We start from the raw sequence: 17,310 nt of genomic DNA, 5'->3' as shown, positions 1-17,310 counted from the left end.
AGTGAGACTCACAATTTGGACATTGTGCTGAAAAAGCACAGCAGGCTGCAACTCACTCCTCCGTGTCCTCATCAGATAATTCACAAACATTGATCAAGTCCTTTCAATTTCAAATCCTTTCTGAATTTGATCATGTGCTAATGAGCAATGAACAAGGAACTTGAAGCTGAGCTGCTCTTTTGTGGATGGCTTTCTCTGCAGACTCCTCTGTTGGCTGAACGATGGCAGGGCAGCTCACATTTCCTTTCATGTTTTCTTCTATGCACTACGTGATGTTTGTTTCACATTGCTTGGAACGATAGCTGGGTTGCTATATGAATGGGACTTGCCAATGTGGTCTCAAAACTCTGAGATAATGTTCATCATTGTTTGCCCTCCCTGTGGATGTTCACACACCCAAACACATGACAGTAACTGCCCAAATCAGCTGTGGCTTCATAACTGAAACAATACAATACTCAAACAAAACCGTACAATACTGACAACAATGCTTTTCCTCAGCTTCAAAGCAGGAATAGAAATAAAACAACCATTTATTTCCCCAGTTGTACAAGTTTGAGTGGAGGCAGGCGGGGGCACAGCAACTTCTCACACACTATAAACAGGTACTAGAGAAAGACAAAGAAAGAACAGAGACTGTATGTTTGACATTCTGTGGCTTGTAGAGGCTACAACAGATAGTGAAAGATAAAAAATTATTCTCTCTCTCATTCCCTGTACATACTAGAAACAGTTTCTCCTACCTTTCCTTATCTTCATTTTCTCATACGAGACCCGAAGCTTCACTGTTTTCCTTTTCCTCATCTTGTTGTAGAAAGTGACACACTGCAACTGAGAAAGGCACATATTTCGTATGCACCTTATTTCTGTCTCACTCTGACAGATTCCTCCCTATATGGAGAGTGGTGAGTCTTGATCCCTTTTTTACATTTTATTTTTTAAAGCGGTAGGTATAAACATCAGAAAAGAACTGAAAGGTGTAATAAATAGTCAGTTTTTAACTCTTTCTGTCCCTATTTTTAATTCAATCCTTTGCCATGTACTATCATCATGTTATTGTTGTTGTTGTTGTTGTTGTGGTCTTCAGTTCTGAAACTGGTTTGATGCAGCTCTCCATGCTACTCTATCGTGTGCAAGCTTCTTCATCTCCCAGTACCTACTGCAACCTACATCCTTCTGAATCTGCTTAGTGTATTCATCTCTTGGTCTCCCTCTACGATTTTTACCCTCCACGCTGCCCTCCAGTACTAAATTGGTGATCCCTTGATGCCTCAGAACATGCCCTACCAACCGATCCCTTCTTCTGGTCAAGTTGTGCCACGAACTTCTCTTCTCCCCAATTCTATTCAATACCTCCTCATTAGTTATGTGATCTACCCATCTAATCTTCAGCATTCTTCTGTAGCGCCACATTTCGAAAGCTTCTATTCTCTTCTTGTCTAAACTATTTATCATCCATGTTTCACTTCCATACATGGCTACACTCCATACAAATACTTTCAGAAATGACTTCCTGACACGTAAATCTATACTCAATGTTAACAAATATCATCATAAAAAATTAAAAACTAAAGCCACGCAGAATGGATCAAGTCTCACCACATGTGGAACACTTGATCCCTTTTAAGGGGATACTTGATCCGCCACTTTATTGTGGTAAATAAAACAATTTATTCATGATTCAAACCAAATTTTATTTTGTCTATAAGATTTATAAGAGGACCTGGGGTTTACTAACAAAAGAAATTAACATAATAACTTTTAGAAAACAAATTCGTCCATGATCTCTAGAGGCATTGCTTGAAGTGCAATCTGTAACCTACAAAACATGTTATGAGATCATAAAAAAGTCGCTAAGTTATCAAATATATATATTAAATAGTTGAAATTACTGTCAAAAAATTAGAATTAGCATGTTTAGTGTACCCAAGATCAAATACGAGATAAAGCACATCCATGCAAAGAAAAAACCAGTATACTTCTTGAGAATGTCAGTAACGGTTGCCTGCGTTTGAAGTATTTAACATGATGAAATTATAGACAAACATACAAATTAGTGAATATTAAAGCCCTCAAATTGGACACTGTTAAAAATGAAACTGGTAACTCTGTCATTCTTTGAAGAAAATGCTGGATATGGAATGACTCGTACAATTTGGTTCCTTTCAGTGTCATACATGTCTTCAGTTTCTGGCCACTTGAACCGTTGGCCCTCTGTCTTTCTCGCACATTTTATAGTGAAATTCTCTTCGTCAGGAACATTGACAATCTCTCCCACATAATGTTTTTCAGTTTTCTTTGTTTGGAATGTAGCAATAATCCATTTTCCAGTGCCTGGTTCATCATTCAAAATTTCATCAGAATCACTGTTACTCAAACTCTCCAGGTCATCATCAAACTCACGTAGAGATAGTTCTTCACTTTCAGAAGTTTCTACTTTCGGCTTATTCATTTGTTTCTCGTTTTCAAAGTTCAGCCTCTTAGGTCTTCCCGCAGGGTCAATCTTCGTGCATTTCTTGCTCTGAGTTCTTCCCCAAGTTTATCTTTTACCGGAGTGTTTGTTAGGATTGCGGTGCACACTCGTTTCCTTCCTCATCTAGTTGTAGTGTGAGCTTCTGCCTTAGGGTGTGGTCTGATATCTTCAAAGGATCTGTATCCAATAGGGCTAGGTCTAATTCCGGAAGCTGAAGGTGTTGATACTGAAACAAACTCTTTTGGAGAATCACAGACTTCCACAGATTGTAAGTGGTCTGTTGTATATGCAGACAAAAATTCTCGATCTGTAAATATATCAGAATTAAATGGCCATATGCCTGAAACCCGAAAATCACTAATCACGTTGCTGGGTGTAAAAGCTTTAGGGAAATCTCTACCAAAAATCTCGGAGATATCATAGATAGAGATAGTTTTCCCTGGATGCGCTGTCATCCAGTCTCCTGCAGCAGAATTGTAATATGCCTTCAGTGGACCATACACTGACCTATCAAGGGGCTGCATTTTAAGGGATGTATGGGGAGGAATTGTCAAAAGAGCAATTCCATTTTCTTTTGCAAAATGTAAGGATTCCAAACTAATATGACTATCATGATTGTCCATGATAAGGGCTTTGTGTTGAGCACTGCATTTTACATATTTATGAAAATGTTTTAAAAACAAAACAAAATTATCAGCTGTCATCCAAGTGCCAGAATGGGTGGATCCACTGGTTCCAGGAGGAGCTCCATGCAGCAACTTATCCTGCCAGTTCACACGTGGAAAGGTCATGAAAGGTGGGATGTGGCGTCCTATAGCATTTCTTGCACAACATGCGGTCACAAGTTCACTTCTCTCGGCAGAAGTCGCTTTTCCTACCTGTTTCTCTCCTCTTACGGCCATTATTTTTCCTGGTTTGTGGACTGTAGTAAGACGTGTTTCATCTATGTTCCAATTAGATCCTGGTCCAAGAACTTCTCTAGTGATAATCTGGTGAAGATTATCAAAAAGCTGTCTAACATTGTGTTTATTAATTAAAGCTGCTTCCTCTGCTTATACTGGTTCCTTCTGGAGTACGAAGAGAGAGTTCAGGATGCCTTCTCGTGAAACCTCTGAACCAGTCATTTCCAGCTTTGCCCTCTTTCTTCCAATCTTCAGGAATTTTCTTCTTATTTTCAGAAGAAAATTGATACGCAAATGCACGCACACTTTTTGCACTTGGGCCATGGTGTAATTTGCTTGCAGTTTTCAAGTATTCACATAAAGAATTTTCCTCCTCAGTTGAAAACACCTGAGACTTATTGTATGTAGAAGAATAAGAAGTTTCAGTATCTTGACTTAACTGCTTCCTAACATAACGTTTTAAGGTCATTAGTGTGACTTGAAATTCTTTTGATGCTCCTCGGAAACTTTTTTCCCCCGAGGCACGCCATTACTGCAAGTTCCATATTTTTAGAGTCAATTTTTTTTCCTAGCTTTGACTCCCTCTTTCCCTTTATATATGTAAGACTCGTAGTTCTGCAATATAAAGCAAAATTATGATACTTTTTGTTTTAATTTATTAGACCTAAGTGTCATTTTCACCCATATTGTATAATTCAATGCATTATATTACAATAAAATGTCTATATATCATCATTTGTTGGGTGTTGTGTGTTTTACAATAATGTCATACCTGGAAAACAATTAAATCTTTGGGAAACATTTGAATAGGGATACTCGATCCCTGGATCAAGTCTCACCAAGTTCTTGAGGATCAAGTCTCCCCATAAGACACAAGTAAACAAAATTGCTTCTGAATGCTCCCTAACCTACAATTAGCATTTATTTTCAGTTATACTTTATGCGTAAAAGTATGAACGTTTATGGGAAGAAGTTACCAGCATTATTTCTTACAGAATTAATATGTAAAAATTATTGGATTCACTTACCAAAATAAAAGTTAATTCGGTGAAAAATCTTTTTTTCCCTCTTACTGGACAGCAACAACAGTTAAAATCACAGATGCAAATTGTTGTTGTTGTTGTTGTTGTCTTCAGTCCTGAGACTGGTTTGATGCAGCTCTCCATGCTACTCTATCCTGTGCAATCTGCTTCATCTCCCAGTACCTACTGCAACCTACATCCTTATGAATCTGCTTTGTGTATTCATCTCTTGGTCTCCCTCTACGATTTTTACCCTCCACGCTGCCCTCCAACGCTAAATTTGTGATCCCTTGATGCCTCAAAACATGTCCTACCAACCGATCCCTTCTTCTAGTCAAGTTGTGCCACAAACTTCTCTTCTCCCCAATCCTATTCAGTACCTCCTCATTAGTTACGTGATCTACCCATCTGATCTTCAGCATTCTTCTGTAGCACCACATTTCGAAAGCTTCTATTCTCTTCTTGTCCAAACTAGTTATCGTCCATGTTTCACTTCCATACATGGCTATACTCCAAACAAATACTTTCATAAACGACTTCCTGATACATAAATCTATATTCGATATTAACAAATTTCTCTTCTTCAGAAACGCTTTCCTTGCCATTGCCAGTCTACATTTTATATCCTCTCTACTTCGACCATCATCAGTTATTTTACTTCCTAAATAGCAAAACTCCTTTATTACTTTCAGTGTCTCATTTCCTAATCTAATTCCCTCAGCATCACCTGATTTAATTTGACTACATTCCATTATCCTCGTTTTGCTTTTGTTGATGTTCATCTTATATCCTCCTTTCAAGACACTGTCCATTCCGTTCAACTGCTCTTCCAAGTCCTTTGCCGTCTCTGACAGAATTACAATGTCATCGGCGAACCTCAAAGTTTTTATTTCTTCTCCATGAATTTTAATACCTACTCCAAATTTTTCTTTTGTTTCCTTTACTGCTTGCTCAATATACAGATTGAACAACATCGGGGAGAGGCTACAACCCTGTCTCACTCCTTTCCCAACCACTGCTTCCCTTTCATGCCCCTCAACTCTTATGACTGCCATCTGGTTTCTGTACAAATTGTAAATAGCCTTTCGCTCCCTGTATTTTACCCCTGCCACCTTCAGAATTTGAAAGAGAGTATTCCAGTCAACATTGTCAAAAGCTTTCGATAAGTCTACAAATGCTAGAAACGTAGGTTTGACTTTTCTTAATCTTTCTTCTAAGATAAGTCGTAAGGTCAGTATTGTCTCACGTGTTCCAACATTTCTACGGAATCCAAACTGATCCTCCCCGAGGTCCGCATCTACCAGTTTTTCCATTCGTCTGTAAAGAGTTCGCGTTAGTATTTTGCAGCTGTGACTTATTAAACTGATAGTTCGGTAATTTTCACATCTGTCAGCACCTGCTTTCTTTGGGATTGGAATTATTATATTCTTCTTGAAGTCTGAGGGTATTTCACCTGTCTCATACATCTTGCTCACCAGCTGGTAGAGTTTTGTCATGACTGGCTCTCCCAAGGCCGTCAGTAGTTCTAATGGAATGTTGTCTACTCCGGGGGCCTTGTTTCGACTCAGGTCTTTCAGTGCTCTGTCAAACTCTTCACGCAGTATCTTACCTCCCATTTCGTCTTCATCTACATCCTCTCCCATTTCCATAATATTGTCCTCAAGTACATCGCCCTTGTATAAACCTTCTATATACTCCTTCCACCTTTCTGCCTTCCCTTCTTTGCTTAGAACTGGATTGCCATCTGAGCTCTTGATATTCATACACGTGGTTCTCTTCTCTCCAAAGGTCTCTTTAATTTTCCTGTAGGCAGTATCTATCTTACCCCTAGTGAGATAAGCTTCTACATCCTTACATTTGTCCTCTAGCCATCCCTGTTTAGCCATTTTGCACTTCCTGTCGATCTCATTTTTGAGACGTCTGTATTCCTTTTTGCTTGCTTCATTTACTGCATTTTTATATTTTCTCCTTTCATCAATTAAATTCAATATTTCTTCTGTTGCCCAAGGATTTCTAGCAGCCCTCGTCTTTGTACCTACTTTATCCTCTGCTGCCTTCACTACTACATCCCTCAGAGCTACCCATTCTTCTTCTACTGTATTTCTTTCCCCTATTCCTGTCAATTGTTCCCTTATGCTCTCCTTGAAACTCTGTACAACCTCTGGTTCTTTCAGCTTATCCAGATCCCATGTCCTTAAATTCCCACCTTTTTGCAGTTTCTTCAGTTTTAACCTACAGGTCATAACCAATAGATTGTGGTCAGAGTCCACATCTGCCCCTGGAAATGTCCTACAATTTAAAACCTGGTTCCTAAATCTAAAATACCTTTTAGTATCTCCAGGATTCTTCCATGTATACAACCTTCTTTTATGGTTCTTGAACCAAGTGTTAGCTATGATTAAGTTATGCTCTGTGCAAAATTCTACCAGACGGCTTCCTCTTTCATTTCTTAGCCCCAATCCATAATCACCTACTATGTTTCCTTCTCTCCCTTGTCCTACTGACGAATTCCAGTCACCCATGACTATTAAATTTTCGTCTCCCTTCACTACCTGAATAATTTCTTTTATCTCATCATACATTTCATCAATTTCTTCATCATCTGCAGAGCTAGTTGGCATATAAACTTGTACTAATTACAACAATGGAAAGTGGGTGGCAAGAAACACTGATGCCAACAAAAACAAAATTTAATTCCCGAAAATGGCCAAAGTAATGGGAGAAACAAGTCTCCCCACTGTTCAAGTCTCACCGCCCTCCCCTAACTTGTCCACGAGTGGGTGTTCTGTTCTCTGTGGAACAACAGTAGCTGATGTATGTAAAAAGTAATCATTTAATGAATCAGAGATTCATTGTAGTAATGCGATGAATAAAATTATTCAGTACTTTAATGAAAGCCCCTTAAATGTAAACAATAAAACATGTCTCGTGGAGCTCAACAACTGTAGTTTTCATGATGAAATTACACAATACATAGACAAAGAGTTAGTAAAAAAAAAGGAAATTAGAGTAAAATGTCTCGCTTTAAACAATTCAAAGCAATCTAAAATGGTACACACATGTTGACACTCTAGCATGTAAGTTGTCAAAGAATATTTTTACAGTTAATATGAATAGCAAGTTCTGCAAAGACATTGTTGTAAAGACAGCATGCCATGCTTTATTTTCCTCTCACATGAATTCTGGAATAGAAATTTGGGGAGCAACAATCAAGACCTACTCTAACAATTGTCTGTGGAGCAAAATATAAGGAATCGTGTCATGGCTTGTTTCCAAAAACTGGTTTGCTAACCATAATAAACATGTACATTAGAAGCCATATTACTTGCTAAAATACTGCAGCCCACCTTTGTTCTGATTTGCATCAGTACAGTACCAGAATAAAGAATAATTGACATTGGCAGCTACAAAACAGCACTCTATGAAAGGGTCCACTATATGCAGGTTTAAGATTAGCCAGTGCACTGCTCAGTACAGTTATGACCCTTTCCACAATGAAGCTCATATTTCAACTAAGAAATTCCTGTTACAAAGACCCTTGTATAGATTAGAACAATATCATACTTAAAAGCAGTATAAGACTTGCCGTGAAAAAATTTGTGCATAGAGTTAAGCAGAACAATTTGTTTGTAGTATAATCATTTTGTTAATCAGTGACTTGTTCAGAAGAATGTGATATTGTGTTATGTATCAAGAGTTGTCACCTGATTCGTATATATGAAATGAATCATTCGATGTTGAATAAAGTATTATTATAATTAACTATAATTTCTCTCACAGATTGCAGTGCGCGCAGCATTCCTCGCCTGGGCGTTTGCTGTCGGCCTTTACATTGTGGGTGCCGGCGGCCGGTCGTGGGCAGTGTTCGGCCTTTACGTCTGCTTCATGGCTTTCTTCCACTGGTCCGAGTTCGTGACGATCGCAGCCACCAACCCCAAAACACTGTCAGTTGACTCGTTCATCCTGAACCACAGTGCAGCGTACGGGATTGCGGCAGTTGCCAGCTGGCTGGAGTTTGCTGTCGAGTGGTATTTCTTTCCAAGTAAGATACACTTGAATACCTAGTTTCCAGTTTTTTAATCAATAATTCTTAGTTAATGAAAGTAATCAAATTTTGAAAATAATATAATGCAACTGGATACTCAAAAAATGTACTCACCAAGTGGTGGCAGGAGACACACATATAAAAAGATACAGAAATTTGCAAGCTTCCAGAGCCTGTGGCTCCTCCTCCTGGGAGAAAGTTTGAAAGGGAAGGAACAGGGATGAATGAAAAGCATTAATGAGGTTCACGACTGCGAGATAGTTCGGAAGAGTCACCCAGAACCCCTGATCCCTTATGATAAATCATCCCTGACTTGGTGCTGTGGCGACTTTTCCAAACTCTCCCCTTTTCTTCAACCCCCCCAGACTTTTTCCTTTGTCCCTTTTCCTTTCCCTTCGAACTTTCTGCCAGGATGTCACGAGCTCCGAAAGCTTGCAAATTTTGATTGCTTTTTGTATGTGTGTTCTGCTGTCTCTGTTTGGTGAGTAAAGTTTTTATGTATCCTTTTATGTTACATAATGGAAAATCCAAGTATGGAATAACAACAGCTTTATGAAAAGAACAGATTGCTACTAATTTACAATTCCTTCTTCATATAACTCTGCCACATGAGTGTACAGCCAACCTTTCACAGCTTTTGGAAGTTTTTTTGTTGTCATAAAAGTACTGAGATGCAAGCCAGTTCTTTGTTAGTGAAGAGATGACAATAATTTTGCACCAAGTCTGGGCTGTAGGCACATGATCAAAAATGTCCCATTTTAATTGCTTCAAAATCTTTATAGTATTTCAGGCACTGTGATGTCAAGCAATGTTTCGCCAAATTCATATTATTGAGGAAAAAGACCTTGTTTCACAAAGGCCCTAGCACCCAGCGCACTTTGGTCTATCGATTTCTCATGTGATTTTGAATGCATCCCTGTTGATTTTTGAACAAATTGTAAGTCGACTTCTGAAAGAATCGTAAGTTTATTTTAAGTTTATTTTTTAATGCGTGCATAGTGTATGTGATGTCTCTGTCAGGGGAATCCCCGTCGCATCTAGAAATAAACTTTTCTGCAGACAAATGGGGATGGGTCTATATGAGCTGAGCAGAACAAAGCTGAACGCATAAATGCCAGTCGCTGTTTATGTGGTTGACTGGGTTTGCAAATGATCGTTGTTGTTATAACTACTAGCGAATTCCATAGAATCAGACTACCAGAGTGGAAAAAAATGACTAACAGGAATAACAGGCAACAAAGATTGCATATGTTCTCCTCCGTGTATCCAAGATAATGAAATTCTGACAAAAAATTTTTGGCCAGACCACTACACTGCTAAAGGCCAGTTATACAGTCCCCGGCTAGCAGCCGCTAAAGTTCTATTCTGGGAGTAGCGTGGAAAACGCGTTGTACGAACATGTAATAAAGCCCAGCCATGTAACTAAACTGGTGATGAAATTAACAAGAGAATAAGTTTTGACACTGGCAGGAATAGTTCCAGATTAGTGATAAGATTGTTTGTTAGAATGAGGAAGGAGATGAAACGGGGACTCACACAAACTACAGGAGAATATGACGATTCGAAATTTATTTAAATATTTAATACTACTACTTTTCGATCTCGTGCTTTAGAAGCTAGAGTGTATGAATGAAATGTGAAACTATTTCCTAACACACAACGTTTTGCTTGTAGTAGGCCTAATAGGCATTTGACATTGGCACTTCGTGAATTATATTCTCTCGTGTTGTAAAAATGACCATTTGTGGCACAACAGTCGCGTTTATTTGGCGTGTGTAACAACTGCTGCAATATTGGGCAGGCCTATTTCGTTTTATATAGCAGTGACAAAATAGACGTAATCAGATTGAGAAACCACACCAGTCTTGGGTACAATTTATATTAACAGTTTTTCTAGTATTAGACGACGACATTTAATTTTTTCATGTAGCAAAACATTGATGAACTTTGATGAGGTAGTAGATTCTTTCCCAGAAAGGAAAGTACGCCATATACAGCTGTGGCAAGATTAGAGAGAAAAGAAGCTAGGACTTAACGTTTGAAGAAACGTGTACTGTCTTGCTTACCTCTTGCCTTTAATCGTTTTATGTATCCTATATTTAATTTTATGTGACACAAATCAGCAAGTTATTAGCTAATAGGCAGTAAAGACTGCAAATTTTCTGAAGAGTTCTTGTTCTGTCGGTTATAAATAATCCCAATCAGTATTAATTCAGAGACTTTTTTTTTAAAGAGGAGCAGGAGAGGCACCACAGGACATTTTAAATTCCACGGTGTGAATACAGTTTTATGGCACCCATTCCATTACAAAATATTACATGTTTGAATTCAAAAATGGTTCAAATGGCTCTGAGCACTATGGGACTTAACTTCTGAGGTCAACAGTCCCCCGGAACTTAGAATTACTTAAACGTAACTAACCTAAGGACATCACACACATCCACGCCCGAGGCAGGATTCGAAACTGTGGCCGCAGCAGTCGTGAGGTTCTGGACTGCAGCACCTAGAACCGCTCGGCCACTTCAGGCGGCTGTTTGAATTCCACAGAGTGAAATACAAGAGACGTGGGAAAGAAGAATGCTGTGTGGAGAGGCATGGCACTGCGCTTTGCCACACTTAAGACCAAATAACATATCTTACGTTCCCTCGAATATATATGTTTTAAGTATCAGACTCTTCAGAAAGATGTGTGCTGCAAAACGAAGATATTTTTGAAAAGTCGATTTTTAAATTTTTGGCGTCCTACCTCAAATGCTTCCCGGTTCGGAAATATCCTAGGTTCGGACTTGATTTACAGAGCAGTCTGAGTTGTAGTGGGAGGTGGTAGTCTCCACATGACCCGTGTTTACAATGACTGATTTTGCTGTTTCCTCTTCGTTTATTGCTCTCACTTCAAATGAAAACAAAATGGATTTCTGTGGCCGGGAGCTATCAAGTGAATTAAAATACATTCACATAATTATGGAAGGCTAAAATATGTAATTACTTTCAGATTTTATTTTGTTTCCACCTTTCTGACAGTCAAGCGTTAATAGCTTTGCAGAACAATGAAGTTATTTTTGTCGGTTTGTTAAAGAAATATGACTTTTACTAATCTTTTCTGCTGAGCCAGTCAATTTATTTGAAACTAAGTGTTTACTTCCACACTATGGCTAGTTTCAACTATTTGCTGCATTTCAAGTTGATGTTTTCATCTTCTAGCACATATGGCATTATGCCTTAATAAAGAACCAAACATAAGATAATACAGTACAGGTACTCCAAGAAAATTTACATCTGAATCTGGACATGCGAATGTGCACTTTGAGCCGAATGATGCATTTTAGTATAGTTCACAAAATTCCCATGCTCTTGGAGTGTTCTCTAATGTCATGTTTCTTTTATGACATAATGTAAAATCTTTTAATGTTTTACACGTACGAACGGACGAGCTTCCTGTGTCACTATAGCTGCGCAAGCTCTGCGACACATGTTATTTGGTGCACTCTGACAACTGCTGAAACGATTCTATTTCTAACAGGTCACGGGAAAATGTTGCAAATGGTTGTTTGGAAAGTGTTACTTTCAAAGTAAATTTCCTTTTTACGCAAGACGAACTCTGTGCTCGTGAATGTCCGATGAATTTCTTAAATCGCAGAGCATTTGACTTTAATTCAAAAATCAAATCTCTGAGGGCGACCATTTAGAATATTTTCTAGCCCAAAAGATCACACATTTATGTCATTGTTAACTAAATTTATTGGCACATCTTTGTGATGTATTTTTAAAGTGTAACACGCGCAAAAATGACAAAAATGATCATTATGTGTTAAAGCTTAGCTTCTCTTGCAGCTTATTAATCTTAGTGACCAATATTAAATGTAAAAGCTTTTCTTTTCCTGTAGCAACATTATGTATATGTGTATATTAATTTAAACCATTACCTTTTCCTATTTGTGTGTTTGTGCTACTTAAGTTATGTTGCTATTGGCTGACTACATCAAGTCTCCTATGCTCTGAATATCCACTGACATCGACTGGCAAGATCACGTCGCATGAGCTACAACTGGCTTACAAAAGCGCATCGCAATCTCGATTTTAATCCTTTGAAAAGTAACATGCGGTGTTTGGTGGAATTCAAATTTATACTTTCGTGCAATACGAAAATATGCAGTGTACATGTTGCTGCACATCAGACATCTTACTAAAACCTGTTTTTTCTCCCGAGTTTCGTTTTCTAAAGTGCCGGGAAATTCTACGCCGATGTATAAAACCACAACCATTTAAAGGATTGATAAGTTTTACAGTTTCGATTCATCCTGGAGAAAGTGTATTTTTAAGCGGGAAAAATCCGTGAATTTTTTTTTTCAACGTCCACGTATACACCCTGTTTAACACAACTGCATCATGCCATTCAGAATTGAAAGAGGGGGATGCTGACGAAGGGAGTGTGTATTCTTCAAGAAAACGCTCATCCCCATACTACACGTCCGACAACTGATCACCCGTCCCCCTACAGTCCAGACTTGGGACCTATTGATTTTCATCTGTTTCCTGATTAAAATCGCACGGGGATGGAATGTATTTCCAGACCTGCGATGGCTCAGAAAATGAGGTCAGGCACTACCTGCACGATGTGGCAGGAGAGTTCTGTGATGAGGATGTACGAAAACTGCCACAGTGCATGCAGGTGTGCATCAATTGCAACAATGATTGTGTCAAAAATTAGCAGAAAGTCCAGCCTTTCCATCAGTGTAACATTAATTGCCAGTAAACTTGTTTTCTGTTACATTCATTGCCAGTAAACTTGTTTTCTGCGCGAAAAAAAAAAGAAATGTATTTTCTACCGTATTAAGCTGGGGTGATTTGGTGGGCCAGTCAAGTGGTGAAACAGAGCCCAAATGTTCACAGTATCTGAAATGTATGTGTGCAGCATTGCAAATTTTGCTGTTGTCCTCTTGGAAGATAGGCGTGTCCACAGCCTGCTTGTCATGAAGCAATAGTAGAGAGGGCGACAACTGGTCACTGAGAATATCTAAAGAGACATTCTTAATTGTTGGGTTCAAATTAATGATGATGTAAATAAAATCCCGCTCCCGGGATTGGAATGACTCCTTACCCTCTCCCTTAAAACCCACATCCCTTCATTTTTCCCTCTCCTTCCCTCTTTCCTGACGAAGCAACTGCCAGTTGCGAAAGCTCGTAATTCTGTGTGTGTGTTTGTGTGTTTTGTTCATGTGCCTGTCTGCCGGCGCTTTCCCGCTTGGTAAGTCTTGGAATCTTTGTTTTTAATATAAAGAGACATTCTGATTCATGAGAATGAACACATGGTCCAAGTAGGCTGTATTTTTTTTTTACTATCTGCGCAGCTGGCAAGTTTCAACTGTGGGTCATTTTCAAGCACCTGAATACATTCAGAAATGGTGACATTCCTTTATACATCAGTTATCTACAGACTCTCAAATATACATGTACTTTATACCTTGAGTTATGCATGTTAAGCTTCTAGCTTCATTTCACATTCTGATTCATTGCTGGTATACAGGGACAGTTATACACCGTAATTCTGTGTGCATGCAGCACAAAAACAATACACTAAATACAATTGTGTACACAAATTACGTGAATTTGCTGAAACAAACAGAAAGCTGCCATATCGTAGAACAGGCACAGCTGTTATGGTAAGACCGAAGATGTTTACAATCCTATCTGTGAGTGGTCTGTAACATTAAATGATCTATTAGAACAATATTCACTGGCACATTGTGTTCATTATTCTCACATGTGTTATCTTGCTAAAAGTAGAGGATCAAAATCCGTACATTGTGTCTCGTGCCACATGTAATATTATAAATAACAGTACAAAATCCGACTACAAAAGATTATTTGATGTGGTGTGCCAGCCAGTCTATGAAATAAAATAATACTAATGTAGTAACAAATACGTCTTGGGACACATCAGAACCAATAACAGATTATGTATATACCAGGCAAATCCCCTCTTCCATATGATAATGTAATAAAATTGGAAAACTATAGTTAGGTTACACCATGTCAGTATAGTTATTTCAACAATATATTACAGGTGTTATGTGAAGGAGAGGAGTTTTTTTTTAACATGGCAATGAATGTTATATTTGTATGTTTAACATGACACACAATGTATGAGCTATGAATCAGTTAGTACTATAAGACTGTATGTTCTAAATGAGACTATTTCCATCAAAACTGTAGCCACTACTTCCATTTTGCATAACTGGTACAGTAATTTTGATGGTCCAAAGGAGTTCACTTGTCCACATAACTCCTCTAGCTTCCACATCTGTACTGATATATATTTCAAAATAACTGTAGCACCATGGGGTAGTCCAACTACAGTTTTCCAGTTGCATTATAAAACCCTATGAAAGGAAAAAATAGAGGGAGTGCCTAGTATATAATCTGTTACTGGTTCTAATGTGCAACATGACATATTTGTTGCTACAACATTATTTTATTTTATAGACTGTTTGGCACACCTCAGTAAAAGGCCCCAACATAACATTTTGTAGTTGGACTTTATACTGTAATTTATAATGTGGCACAACATATAATGTGTGAGTTTTGATTCGCTACTTTTAATAAGATAGCACACTTGAGAATAATGAATGTAATATGCCAGTAGCTTACTTAATGTTATTGACTATCCACAGACAGGATTCCAAACATTTCTGGTCACACCGTAACAGCTGTGCCTGTACTACTATATGGTAGATTTGTGTCTGTATCAGCTAATGAATGTAATTGTGTACACTGTTGTGTTGTTTATGTTCCACATATGCACGTAGCTGCCCACATGTACTAATGACAGATTAGAATGTGAAAAGAAGCTGGAAGCTCAAGATATGTAATAAATTGAGCTCTAAAGTATGTGTTTATGTGATAGCTTGTAGACAACTGATGTCCACTGAAGAGCCAAAGAAACTGGTGCAGCTGCTTAATATTGTGTAGGGTCTCCATGAGCATGCAGAAGTGCCACAAAACGATGTGGCATGGACTCAACTAATGTCTGAAGTAGTACTGGAGTGAACTGACAATGGGGTGGAGATCTCTTCTGAAAAGCACGTTGCAAGGCATGCCAAATATGTTCAATAATGTTCGTGTCTGGGGAGTTTGGTGGCTAGCGGAAGTGTTAATAAACTCGGAGAAATGTTCCTGGAGCCACTCTGTGGCAATTCTGAACATTTGGGGTGCAACATTGTCCTGCTGGAATTGCCCAAGTCTGTCAGAATGCACAATGGACATGAATGGATGCAGGTGATTGGACATGGCGCTTACATATGTGTCACCTGTCAGTCCTATCTAGATGTATCAAGGGTCCCATATCACTCGAACACCACACCATTACAGAGCCTCCACCAGCTTGAAAAGTCCCCCGCTGACATACAGGGTCGATGGATTGAGGAGGTTGTCTCCGTACCCATACATGTTCATCTGCTCAATACAATTTGAAACGAGACTCGTCCGAACAGGCAACATGTTTCCATTCCTCCATTGAATGGTTGGCATGCTGTCACTTGTTGATGGCCCAGCATTGAAATCTGCAGAAATTTGCAGAAGGGTTGCACATCTATCACATTGAATGATTCTCTTCAGTCAACATTGGTCCCGTTCTTGCAGGATCTTTTTCCAGCCGCAGCAATGTTGGAGATTTGATGTTTAACCGGATTACTAATATTCACAGTACACTCGTGAAATGGTCGTGCGGGGAAATCCGCACTTCATCACTACCTCGGAGGTGCTGTGTCCCATAGTTCGTGCACTGACTATAACACCATGTTCAAGCTCATTTAAATCTTGATAACCTGTCAATGTAGCAGCAGTAACCAATCTAACAACTGCACCAGACACTTGTTGTTTTATATAGGCATTGCCAACTGCAGTGCCGTATTCTGCCTCCTTACACATCTCTGTATTTGAATACACATGCCTATACCAGTTTCTTCTTCAGTGTATAAAGCAATGTCACCATTTTTGAACATATGAACATGAAAAGGTGCTTGAAAATGACCGATGGTTGATGTTACCCAATTGCATGAGTAATAAAAAGAATAGAATCTACTTGGACCATATTTTCATGTTCAAAACAGTTTGAGGCTGTAGATCCAAACAGAAATTAAATTTTAAAATATTCTGCTTCTTTTTTGCAATCACTGAAAGAGCGGCCTCAAGTCAGCATGAAAAACCCCCCAAAAGTCACTTAACCACCTTTTGCATAAACTACAAGGTGTGTCAGAAAAGTATTGAGAATGATTTTTTTTTTTTAATTTATGAAAGTGGTGCCCCTCTCTCCCCCCCCCCCCCCCCCCCCCCCTCAAGCACAAACAGAAATATGTGACCTTCAAAGTAGTTCCCTTCTGGCAACTGCGCACTGGTGGAGGCTTTGTTACAAATTTTGATAGCAGTGCTGAAGGGCTTCAATTGGTAGGGTCTTTAACGTGTTGGTCACATTCTTTTGAACGTTCTCTGGAGTCCCAAAATGATGCCCTTTTAAGACTTTTTTCAGTTTCAGGAAAAGGAATGTCACAAGGACGCTAATCAAGTGAATAGAGGAGGGGGGCTGAGGGACGTTCGGAATGCCTTTCCAGGTCAAAAATTCCACAATGGAAATGGCCCTGTGACACGGGGCACTATCACGATGCAATGTCCACACATCTGAATTGCCTAGTTGTACTCGATTCAAATTTTTCTTGAAACTTTTGAGAACATCTTTGTAAAACATTTGGTTGACAGTTTGTCCCAGTTGAACAGTGTCACAAGTACATGCACACATTTAATGTTTTCATTGGTTTTGAAAGTCAGAGGTCACATCGACCGAGGTTCATCTTCGACAGGTCTTTGTCTTCCAAA

The 17,310-nt window shown here is 38.8% G+C and overlaps 1 protein-coding gene across 1 annotated transcript in view; it reads left to right on the top strand.

Annotated features, from left to right (window-relative positions):
- Nucleotides 1-17,310, top strand: part of LOC126294981 (protein-S-isoprenylcysteine O-methyltransferase) — a 42,131-nt gene that overhangs the window by 11,924 nt on the left and 12,897 nt on the right. The window contains exon 2 of the mRNA XM_049987215.1: nucleotides 8,178-8,439. Coding sequence (XP_049843172.1) covers nucleotides 8,178-8,439 — 262 coding nt within the window. The remainder of the gene's footprint in view (nucleotides 1-8,177; nucleotides 8,440-17,310) is intronic.

This window comes from Schistocerca gregaria, chromosome 11 (assembly GCF_023897955.1).
Source record: "Schistocerca gregaria isolate iqSchGreg1 chromosome 11, iqSchGreg1.2, whole genome shotgun sequence".
NCBI classification, from domain to species: domain Eukaryota; kingdom Metazoa; phylum Arthropoda; class Insecta; order Orthoptera; family Acrididae; genus Schistocerca; species Schistocerca gregaria.
The sequence above is the reverse complement of the archived record's forward strand: the minus strand, read 5'-3'. Positions and strand labels throughout refer to the sequence as shown.